The 12,447-nt window shown below is 42.8% G+C and overlaps 1 protein-coding gene across 4 annotated transcripts in view; it reads left to right on the top strand.

Annotated features, from left to right (window-relative positions):
- PPARGC1A (PPARG coactivator 1 alpha) overlaps positions 1–12,447 on the top strand; it is a 625,371-nt gene that overhangs the window by 497,326 nt on the left and 115,598 nt on the right. Inside the window, exon 1 of one of the 4 annotated variants that reach the window (XM_033160826.1) lies at positions 12,009–12,217. The exons of the other annotated variants lie outside the window; for them this stretch is intronic. Coding sequence (XP_033016717.1) covers positions 12,170–12,217 — 48 coding nt within the window. The 5' untranslated portion in view covers positions 12,009–12,169. Of the gene's footprint in view, positions 1–12,008; positions 12,218–12,447 lie in introns of those variants that run through there. 4 annotated transcript variants of the gene reach the window in all.

The following is a 12,447-nucleotide window of genomic DNA, read 5'->3' as shown; positions in this document are numbered from 1 at the left end:
TAACCTTGAAATAAGGAATGGATAGGAAACCTCGCTGGGAGTCCTGCCAATGAACACTTCCTATTGAGTTCAGATGATTTAGGATCACAGTGCACAGATACTTACCATGTGACCATTCGTGTACTGATTTGGTGTTGATTTCATTCTACTTTCTCATCTTTCTATCATTTTTGGTTTGTCCATGGTTGGACGTCTAAGAGAATAAAAGTGCACTTAGATCATGGAAAGTCTGATTTTTAAGAACATGCCAATTTCAGCTTTCTTAATCAATGATACCTAATCAAGCTCCTTCTCTCGACAATGTTAAGGAAGTCAAACCAATTGAATTAAATGAATGCCAGGCTATTATATAAACCCACTAAAGGTGTTAAATTGAATGTGATGGTTTGTTAATGGAAACAAAGAATAACTTTCAATTTGTTTCAGTATTTCTTCTAATCTACATTATGGTAGTAAATGCCTGAAGAATAAAGGCAGGAGGAAGCATTATAACAGTGCTTTCATGAAAACCAGTATCATTTTAGTAAGCGTTAACTGATATTGGCCAGGATCCAAAGTATCACAGATCCAGTTCCTTGCACCCAAGGAGGCTTTGAGCTCATTTCTTAACTATCACAGCTTTCTGTTGCCCCCCATGCTATATGGCAAACCACTTTTGCTAACAAGAGTTTCAAAAATAGTTTGGCTGGTACCTGATGTCCAAGAACAGAAGTGAAATTCCCACTAGGCATGCCCAATTCCTTGGGTGTTCCCATGGAAATTCCTGGGAGCCTAGCCCATGTTTGCTTGAACACAAAACGGTAGTGGACCACCTACACACTACCAAAAAGGAGGACAAAAGATGGACACAGTGCTAATTTCCATGTATAGATGCATATCTAGAAACAATTGCTGTAATTAAACTTAAAAATACTGCCCATTTCGCTATAGTGGGGGACACTGTGATCGGATGGCGAACATGTGTCTGCTAATGGCCAGCTTCAAGCCTCTTATTACTGTGGTTCTTTATATTTCAATTGGACTCGGACCAGGACAACCCTTCAAAGAGTTGTACGGAACGGCACTGGACCACATTACAAAACAATTTCAAAATTTCCATGGGCTACAGTTTGAAATTAGAAAGCCATAGCCCTAAAGTCCAAAAGGGTGTGTAAGGAGGAGGCAATATGTATTGAGTAGTTTTCTCATCTGTTTTGTGATAGCAGCCATGGGGCTTTAACAACTAACAGTGGGGCTTTCAGAAATCTAACAGGTACAGTTCTCACCAGAATGGGGGAAACTTTCATTTGCTGAATTTCTACTTAATACACTAAATGCCAGCAGTTGGGGGAAGTGGAAATGGTGGTGGTTATAGCTTCAGGGCATTCCTGATGTTAGAAAATATTCCATCAGTAACAACATTTGAAAAACCATTGAAGTATTCTTTAGGCCTTCAGTTAGTGACGTTGCTTATAGCATAGTGAATTACAAGTGTTTTCTGTTGTTAATGGTCACATTTAGATTATTAGTATTATTTATTAAATGTGTTAATTGCTTTATCAACCCAGAGCAATTTCCAACCAATCAACCAAAGAACAATACATTAAGACCAAGGGGGAATCACAAGGATTACTTGAGTAATTGATTTCTATACTTGTTGGCATCAATGGCATTGGGAAATGTAGACCTGAAGTCCAGAAAGCAAACAATAGATGGCTAGAAATGAAGCTGAAAAACTGGGCGTTTTCAGTTGCTTTCTCTGACATACCAGTAGAATGGAACCAGATTGCCATTAAAATTCAAAAGATGACAGAGCAGCTTTGAAATTGATTGGCAGGGGAAAGCTAACAAGGGCCGAGGGGCTTCTAGTTTGGGGCAAATCATCTCTATGAGATGAGCATGAAAATATTCAAGGTTGTCCAGATGGGCACAGGCTAGAACTAGGCAATGAAACTACAGTGGGACGTGGTGGTGATTCCTAGTGCCATAGAGGAAAACAAACATATGTGGAGAGGCACTGTGTACCTCAGGTTAAGTACGCTTCAGGTTAAGTACGCTTCAGGTTACAAACTCCGCTAACCCAGAAATAACGCTGGGTTATATCCTGAAGAACTTTGCTTCAGGATAAGAACAGAAATTGTGCTCTGGCGGTGCAGCGGCAGTGGGGGATCCCATTAGCTAAAGTGGTGCTTCAGGTTAAGAACAGTTTCAGGTTAAGAACGGACCTCCGGAACGAATTAAGTACGTAACCAGAGGTACCACTATATAGACTTTTACTGTATATGTAAATGCTCAAAGCTTTGAAGCCAAGATGAGTAAGCTGGAAAAGAGGTAAAATTTATTGATACAGTGGTGCCCCGCTAGACGAATGCCTCGCTAGACGAAAAACTCGCTAGACGAAAGGCATTCGCTAGCGGAAGGCTGCCTCGCAAGACGAATTTTCCTATGGGCTTGCCTCGCAAGACGAAAAAAATGCCGATTTTTTTCCCCCTTTTTTTCGTCAAACTGCTCTTCCCCCGTTGGTGCTTCGCAAGACGAAATTTTCGCTATACGACAGCACTCGCAGAACGAATTAATTTCGTCTTGCGGGGCACCACTGTACACTAAAATGACTGTTTCCTAGGACTACTGGTCAAAGAACGGATATGAGGGGAAGTGAGTGTGGACGTAATCCTAGGTGTCACCTGTGATGTGGTGCAAGACTTAAGTTTTCTTGATCCAGTTGGAAACACTGTGTTGTTGGCTTCAATGTGTACTTAAGTGAACAATTGCCAAGGAAGTCAAAAACAGCCACGTTTGACTTCAGAAGATGAAACTTAAAAAATGGGTGGGGGATTTTGTAGAAAGGAAGTTGAAAGGGAAAGTCAAGAGGTCAAATCTCTCCAGAATGCTGGAGGGTTATTCAAAACCACCGTAATAGAAGCTCAGCTCGAATGTATACCGCCGATCAGGGAAGGTTAACAAGCAGAGTCAGGGAAGCTATTAGAGGCAAAAAAAGGCTTCTTTTGGAAAATGAAAGTCTTGTCCAAATGAGGAGAACCAAAAAGGAACACAAACTTTGGCAAAATAAATTTGAGAAAACAATAAGGCAGGCATAGGCCAACTCCGGCCCTCCAGATATTTGGGACTACAATTCCTATCGTCCCTAGCTAACAGGACCAGTGGTCAGGGGTGATGGGAATTGTAGTCCCAAACATTTGGAGGGCCAGAGTTTGCCTATGCCTGCAATAAGGGATGCGGGGGGAAATTGAGGGGCGTATCACTTTAAACATGAAGACAAACAATAAGAAATTCTTTTAACTACATTTGAAGCAGGAAACCGGCTAGGGAGGAAATGGGACCTTTGGATGACAAGGAAGAAGAAGGTGTGTTAAAGGAGGAGAATGAGATTACCGGTACAAATCAGCTAAATGAATTATTTGCATCTGTCTTCGCTGTGGAAGATGTAGGGCAGATCTCTGTGCTTGAACTTTCTCAGTAAGGGAATTTGAGGAACTGAAGCAAATAGTAGTGACAAGAGACGACATTCTAGGCCTTATTGATAAATTAACAACAAACTAATCACTGGGTCCGGATGGCAGCCATTCAACAGTTGTTTTTTTTTTTAAAAAAAAAAATCTAATGTGAAATTGCTGATCTTCTAGCAAAAATATATAACTTATCCCTAATATCAGATTCCATTCCTGAGGACTGGACAGTACCAATGTAACTCCAATTTTTAAAGAGCAATCCAGGGGGACGCAAGAAACTACAGGTCAGTTAGCTTGATATTCTTCTTGGAAAACTTGTGGAAAACATCATTAAAGATAAATTCTCCAAGTATATGGAAGACTAAGTCTTGCTGGAAAAGAACCAGTATGGCTTCGGCGAAGGGTAAATCCTGCCTGCCATAACTGGGTGGATGGGTATTTAAATGGCAGTGCTAGCAGGTGCAAAGTGATGCAGCCTGGGGCGAGAAGCCCTACCTTCAAATGTATGCAAACGGGTTCTGAACCATTGGTGACTGGCCATCAAAGAGATCTTGGAGTCGTGCAGAATAGCTTGATGAAAATGTCAACCCCCGTGTGTGGCAGTTATGAAAGGGCGAATTCTGCAAATATCATGATGTTCATATACAGATCTATGGTGTATCCCAGGCACCCCCAAACTCCTTCCTTCAGGTGTTTTGGAACTGCAACTAACAGGACCAGTGGTCAGGGATGATGGGAATTGTAGTCCCAAAACATCAGAAGGGCCGAGTTTGGGGGTGATGCCTGGTGTAGCCAGAATACTGCGTACGGTTCTGACTGCCTTACCACAGAAAGGATATGGGTTGCATCTGTAGTCTGCCACTCAAACCGTATGGTTTATGTTACAGCTTGAGATACTGGTGTAGGGAGGAGAAAATATTGCATGTGGCAGCCAGCAGCGTTTTGTTTCTCCAATGCTGACAAACTGTGCAGGCAGCTTTATGCAATTCAGATCGCATCCCTGGCCAGCACTGCAAAGCACAGGCTCATGTTTTGCGTGAGTGTGAGGGAGTGCAAAGATAGTGGTTTGGCCAGAGGAGGTATGGTGACTGGTTGGGCCTGACTGGGATGTGGGGGGCATGGGGGGGAGAGCTCTGAGATGGGTAGAAATGCATCACAACAGAAGGTCTGAGTAGAAAACTGAAACATGAAGAAGACAAGAGAAGAGCATTGCATTTTCTCATAAAAAAATAATACGGTAAATATATGGCATATAGCTGAAGCAATACTGGGAAGCAATATATAATGAGTTAAAAAAGATGTTGCAATATACCTTCCACAAAACACCTGAAGCCTCCCTATTAGGATTAATGGGAAATGAAATTATAAAAAACGATCAGAAGGTATTCTTATATGCCACTACGGCGGCCAGGATATTGTTGGCTCAAAAATGGAAAACTCCGGACCTACCAACAATTGAAGATTGGTGGACTAAATTATTAGAATATTTGGAATTGGCTAGACTGACAGGAAGAATAAGAAACCAGAGAGATCAAAAGGTTATAACAGATTGGAGTAAATTTATTGAGTATTTAAAAAAGCACTGTAACAAAATGGCAACACCAACAGGATTTGACAAAATACTTGCAATGTGAGAATATTAGATATTAGACTTAAATATGAACAAAATAAGAATTAACATGTTAAAGGTAATTGGACAATAATTAAAGCGAGAGAATGAAGAGAAGATTGAAAAGCAGGGTTGGAAGGGAGGGAAGTCACAATACTCGGCAGAGTATAGGGATGTATAAGGAATATGTATGGATGTATAATGATTTTTAACAAGTTTTGGAATTTTTCATTGTTATGTGGATACTTTGACGTAATAAATAAAAGCAATAAAAAAATATATGGCATATAGGACTTCAATTTTGCCAACCCAGCTTTTCAATAAAGTTCTGCTGCCCTTTACTCATCATAGCAGAGCCTTATCTCTTGGCACTAAGTGGTGTCAGTAATCACTGTCCCCACATTTTCAAACTTTCTCCAAACTTTCTTCAATGAGGATGGGAAACTTGCTTCTATCTATCTATCTATCTATCTGTCTGTCTGTCTGTCTATATCTATCTATCTATCTATTTTTTTTTAAAAAAAAACAGAAGCTGGAATTCTTTACCACTGCAAATGCATTCTGGACTCTGTTCTGTGTTGCAGTGTGTACTGGACATGAAACTCAAAAATCACTGCCACTGTAATACAATCACCATTTCTGCAACTGTAGCGATTTTTAAGGTCCCTGCATGTGGGAGATATGCTGGCATTGGCTGGAGAAACAGGAACTGGAGAGAAATTGACCTCAGCTGGATGGAAAAGACAGCTGTAGATATTTCCACACAAGCCTGTGAGTCAAGTGAGCATGGCAAGATCCCTTCACTGTCAAATACTGCATGGGAAGGAGTAAGCTGCAATGATTTAACCAGGAATCTGCTTAATAAATGGGATAAAAATGGTTCTTTCCCCATTATTTGCTAAGTTCCTATAGTAGCTAGGCACTGCACAAAATAGTTTTTAAAATCCATGCCCCCACCTGAAAACTTATTGTCTAGCAGGGAAAGTAAAGGCAGAGGTAAATTGAAAGAGCAACCGTCCCGTTAGTTGGATCTTTTACAAGTATGGAAATTCCTTTTGCTGTTCTTTTAATCGGATCGCCTATCATATTGCAGAGTTACATAAAAGCAACAGTGCCACCTTATGGTCAGTTAAAGAACAAGTGCATAATGTACTGCAGTGTAGTCAAATGATGCTCAGTTAATTTCCACAGTCTTTTACATTAGTGGTGAAGAAGCTGCTATCTGAAAGGAAGTAGGTCCTAATGGTTTCTGCAAGGGCACTGCAATGTGGAGTGGAAAAGACTTTCTTTCCCTGACACATAAATTGCTCTGTATACTTGTTCCTCACTGGTATCACAAGTGTTTGGACACTTCCAAAATTGTTTAGCTGCACCTGTATAAATGCTGTGCAGATTACTGGCAGGATATTTTTTATTTATTTAAAAAGCTAGTGGGCTCTCCTAGTGGGAAAAGAGAGCGCAACTGCAGAGGCTGGGAAGTGGGGACAGAGAGGCGAGGCTGCAGAAATATAAATAACCGCAAATAATTCAGCATTACAAACAACTTCCCTTTTGAAAGTTCTGAACTGGGAAGACAGTTACTCTTGAAGTAAGCAGCAGAGGAGCATCGTGTTGTAAGAAGTTATATGCTGCCTGCATTTAACTTTATATTTAATTTACAGAAATGTTTTAATACCACCCACCTAAAAGTGAATACCTCGACTTACGAATTTAATCCATTCCGAAGGCACATTCGTAGGTCGAAAAATTCGTAAGTCGGAAAAAGCGATTTCCCCATAGGAATGCATTGGAAACGAAAAATTCGGAAAAAATCGTAAGTCGAGTAAACCGCATCTAAAATTCGTAAGTCAAATAAACCACATCTAAAATTTGTAAGTCGAGTAAACCCCATCTAAAACCGCCAACGGATGTCCTTCGGATGTCGAAAAATTAGTAGACGTGCGGGCACTTTTTTCATTCATAAATTGAAAAATCCGTATGTCGAGTAATTCGTAAGTCGAGGTACCACTACTCCTAATCCCTAGGTAGATCTCCCCCTGGCAAGCAATCTACTACTTCCATAAATTGACATTCTTATCCCCCCCTTTTTTTTTGGGGGGGGGGGGTAGCAGCCTGTATCTATTCTTGTTTATACATCAGGTTTTCCTCACATGCATTTTCATCACTCTGTGAGTCAAGATCAAGTAATGGTTTGTATGTGTGAACGGGCCATCACCAATATAATATAAACCACATACTGAACTTTCATATCAAAATGTAATGGTTTTTAATGTGATTATATCTGCCCCTGATCGTTTTGTTTGCTGCTGTTGTGTTGATGTTTTATCGTTTTGCTGTTTTTAATGAGTTGTAAACTGATTGTTTTATTGACTAGTTGCAAACTGCCTTGTGGGGGGTGGGGCGGTAATCCCAAAAAGCAGCTTAAAAATACATCAAACACATAAATGAGATTCACCCCCAAAGAAGAGCTACTGCGCTGCAGTGGTTAGAATAGGGTGTGCGCGAGAGAGACCAACCCTTTGGGGGAATAAGCACATTTTCTAACTGGAGAAACTGTTAAGCATAGAATTGCAGAGTTGCAGGGTCCCCTGAAGATCATCTAGTCCAACCCCCTTGAAAAGCAGGAATATGCAGCTGTCCCATACGGTAATCGAACTTGCTAGCTTGGCACGATCAGCACCATGCTCTAACAAACTGAGCTATGTGAGCTGTTTGGGGCTGGCACCACTTCCCCCCCCTCTCATTTCCTCCATTCCTTCCTGCTTTTTATTATTAGATCTACAAGTGTTGCAAACTAAGTTTAGGAAGTGTGATAGAAACTCCCTAATGAAGCTATTTATAGTAATCACTTGTGAGCCAGGCAGTTGTTAAAAACCGGGGGGGGGGGGAGGAAGGAGAAGCCTTTCTGTTGGAAACCCTTGCTGGAGTGAGTTCACCAATATTTCTAGAGTTATAAGGTATGGATACCAGATTTTTTTTTCAATGAATCCGGGAACACTTTTTTTTTAAGCTGAGTAGCAGCAGGGAGTCAGTAGTGGGGATGGTGAGGCAAAAGACCCTGGGCCCAAGCCCACATGCATATTGTATAAAGGTGCAAAGCCAGTGTGGTGTAGTGGTTAAGAGCAGTAGACTCGTAATCTGGTGAACCGGGTTCGCGTCTCCGCTCCTCCACATGCAGCTGCTGAGTGACCTTGGGCTAGTCACACTTCTCTGAAGTCTCTCAGCCCCACTCACCTCACAGAGTGTTTGTTGTGGGGGAGGAAGGGAAAGGAGAATGTTAGCCGCTTTGAGACTCCTTCAGGTAGTGATAAAGCGGGATATCAAATCCAAACTCCTCCTCCTCCTTCTTTTGCACCCTGTGAAACATAAATGCGCAGAGTTCTTTAAAATCTGGGCAACGGCGCGCCGCCCGCCCGTGACTCCCGAGCTTTCCCCATCTCCTGCCCCCTTCCCCCTTCCTTTTGAGAGATTGCAGGTGGGCGACCGTTGCCCAGGAGGGGCACAAGGTGCGTGGTTTCTCTGCCAGGAAAGGTGCAAAGCACACATGCACACATGTATATTGTATAAAGGTGCACCCTGTGAAACATAAACGTGCAGAGGTTTTTTTAAAAAACAGCTGGGCAATGGTGCGCTGCCCGCCTGTGACTCCTGACCCCTTCCCCAATCTCCTGACCCCTGACCCCTTTGTTTGGGGGAGGCTCGGGAGTCATGGGGGGGGGCTGCTGTTGCCAGGAGGGGTGCAAGGCGCACAGTTTCTCTGCTAGGCAAGGTGCAACACCCTTTTTCACACCCTGTGAAACACAAATGTTCAGACTTCTTTTTTTAAAAAAACTGGACAATGGCCGCCTGCCTGCAATTCCCGAGCCTCCCCCAATCAGTCAAAACAAAGGGGGAAGGGGGAAGGAGATTTGTGCCGGCGGACTATCTGGTTTCCCTTTGGCAGTGGCACTGGCAACGGCAGCCAGCAGCCTGGAGCCAGTCTGGTAGTGCAGTTGGCTCTGGCTGGCTTCAGGAGCTGCTCGCTGCCATGGCGCCCGCCATTTTTCCTCACCAGAAGTCCCCATATCATATGTTGCGCACAAGACACATCATATGGGGACTTCTGGTGAGGAATAATGGCGGGTGCCATGGCTCCTCCTACCAGGCTGGCTCCGGGCTGCTGAGGTTGCCGCTGCCATGTTTCCCGGAGACAGATTTGCAAATCCGGGGACATTCCAGGGAGGGAATTTGTCCAGGGACAGATTTGCAAATCCGGGGACTGTCCCCAGGAACCGGGGACGTCTGGTAACCCTAGTATAAGCTACTGTTTGATGTAAATTCTTGAAAACTACTGTTGCAAATGCAGTTCTGTAGGCCTGTCTCAGTAGAAAAAATCCCCAGTACTTTCAACCATTGTTCCGCGTAGGAAGACTTCGAAATGCATGCGGCAGGAAAGTCCCCCCCCACCCCAATCATTTCTGAACCGCTGCTTAAGTTTGTAGTTATCTATTTGTCAGTTAACTTGCTAATTTGACAGGAAAGCAGTGAAATGGAATTGTAGAAAATACAAACAATGCGGGCAGGTTGAAATATGCTTCTCCTTCCCTCTGCAGTCTAAGATGTTGCAGTATAAATATGATTCTATAAAAGGTGTGAATGGAACATAAACATAAAAGTGATGGATTTGGTACAGTCAGTGAATGCAATTATAAGTAGGTATGGCAAGAAGACTATTTCATCAAGCATGGATCCACTGATTAATACAGATCTACTCCATTTCTGCCAGTCAGCTGCTGTACTTCACAGATGAGTTTTCTAAGGGCAGAGGTAAATAACCTTTGCCCCTAGTCCCAATAATTTGCTGTCATTTCCCCCCCCCATTAAATTAGCATATAATTTGGAAGAAATTCGCTCTGTAGTTTTCTCTCTCTTCGTGATAAGAGCAAAATCTTACCATCCAATCTTTTGTGAATGGCTTCTTTGAATTCACGGTGCATTTTGCTTTAAAGAAATGAGTAAAATTCAATCTGGGGGTGATACACAACTTAGTTTTATTCAGAGAAGACCCATTGAAAGTAGTGGGCATGAGTTACTACATCATTGCATCTGGACCCTTTTCATCTTTTGGGGGGGTTGGGGCATGGGAGTTTGCTATGTAAAACAAAAGCAATAGGCTTTTTACAATGCCTAACTTCCTTTCTACATTTGTCAGCAAAGTAGCCTTAACGGGTGAGAGAGAGGCAAGAAATAGTTAAACATTTACTTGCCGCTTGATTCATATTTTGAATGGGCGTCGAATCTGGGGGAAAATGACTGTTTCAAGAATCGCCGCTTCCTGTCTGTCAATTCAATTCTGTCTCTGGATAATAATTGCATTCATTTAGCATTTAGAATACTCAAATTTGCAAATGACAACCCAAATGAATATTTCATAACAAAGCGGCACGATCCATTATGGTAGCGTGACTGATCTCATGTTTAGAATTTGTGTGTGAGAGACTGTGGCACACGGCTAATTAAAAGTACAGCTTTTAATCTTAAAAAAAACCCAAAGAAAAGAAAAGAAATTTAAGACTCAGGTGGAGGGGAAAGTCCTGTTTTTCCTGTTGCGGGAAAGGTGTGCTGGGTTTGTTGTGAGTTCGTTCCGTTGTGTTGTCATAAAACAGATGCACCTGTAAAAGTCTAGAAAGGGAAAACAGTCTTCGGAGCGCACGGTGGGTGTTGCCATCTGGGAGTATGTTTTGTGCCCCCCCCAAGAAAACGCATAGCTTAGGCCAGCAACAGGGTTAGTGTGCAATTTGGTTTATACAAAAATATGCCCCAAGGCAACAGTGGAGAACCTCTCCTGATCATGGAAATGTGCAAACAGGAATTTGGGTTGTTTGGGTTAAAAACAACAACAGCAGCCCACTATGGTAGTTGTGTATCACAACATTGCTTTTGAGGAGTATAAAACAAAGACACGCAACAGTTCCAGGGCTGCTTTCTTCCTTTCAGTTAATTCATCCTATGCAATTTAACATAGCACAAATGTCGAAAAAGTTGTTTTATAAATATTGATATTCTTAGTAGCAATGGGTTTTTTGTTTTGTTTTGTTTCTTTAAACCTTGCTTAGGAGGTTCAGAGCGACTGAATGAGTTGTAGAGGATATATGGCTATCAGTAGCTGTTAGCTGTGATGGTTAAATGGAGTCTCCATGTATGATTGCAGTTTACCTGACCAATGGGACAAACAGTAAAGGAAGGCAGTTGCCTTCATGTCCTATTACTGCGTTTCCAGAGCTGCCTTCCTACTTGAGAGTAAGCTTTTGTGGGAGTTGGGTTTCCCTAAACATGCTCAAGACTAGAGCTTTCTTTCTGCTTGAGGTATCCGGTTGGAAAGAGAATAGGCTACTCACGATGCAGTTCCTACCATTTCTTTTGTTTTCCTTTCCCTGCACAAAACTAAAGCCCTGCAAATCACCAACCTTCACCTCTTTAAAAGTTTAGGGTTTTTAAAAGGCAAGCGGCCTCCAAATCAAGGCTCTTCTTTCTGCCTTCTTTCTTCCAAACTTCGAAAACCAGCAGCCTTTTGCTCCGTTTTCCTTGGAAACGAAACGAAAAAGATTGGCGGACAAGAAAAGGAAGGAATTTTTTTAATATTTTTTTTTTTAAGCCCATTGCAAATGGATTGAGTTTATTGGATATCGGCACACAGCACAGTTCTGGAGGTGTGGCACGGTGTGTGTGTGTGTGGAGCTGGAGGGAATCAATCAATCCCAACCCCGGCAGCGCAATGTTTTCGCCTGGGAAAGATGCGCGCGTGTGTATGTGTGTGTGTGCGCGCCCGCGCGCTTGCACTGGGCTTGACTCTGCTCCAGCCTGGGTCTGCCTCTGAGCGTGACGTCACTTGGCTTTAGCACACAGCGGCACAAGAGCAGGCGGCTGGGTGAGTGACAGGCCAGCCTACTTTTTAATAGCTTTGTCATGTGACTGGAACAGTAGTAAGACAGGTGCCTTCGGTTCACTCTCAGTAAGGGGCTGCTTAGCTGCGCGCGAGTATATTTGCTCTCTCTCTCTCTGTCTATCTCTCTCTCTCGCCCTGGCTGTGGATTGTAGTTTCAAAGCTTTGCTGCCGTCATTCAGGAGCTGGATGGCGTGGGACATGTGCAATCAGGACTCTGTCTGGAGTGACATCGAGGTGAGCTTTTTGGGGACGGTGTCTCTCTCTCTCTTTTTTTTTGCGTGCAAATTCACCCAGCTGGAGGGCTTGTTTCCTTGTATGCTGTTCTTTCTTTCCCTCCCCCCCCCCAATCCTCCCTTTTTATTTTCCGCTTGTGTTGCTTTCAATATTTCCCACCCCTCCCTTACCGGAAAGTAGCTAGAAGAAGAACCCTTTTGGAATGGAAGCAAGGATGCATCTTATTTTTA

Source organism: Lacerta agilis, chromosome 9 (assembly GCF_009819535.1).
Source record: "Lacerta agilis isolate rLacAgi1 chromosome 9, rLacAgi1.pri, whole genome shotgun sequence".
In the NCBI taxonomy this organism is placed as follows: Eukaryota; Metazoa; Chordata; class Lepidosauria; order Squamata; family Lacertidae; genus Lacerta; species Lacerta agilis.
The sequence above is the reverse complement of the archived record's forward strand: the minus strand, read 5'-3'. Positions and strand labels throughout refer to the sequence as shown.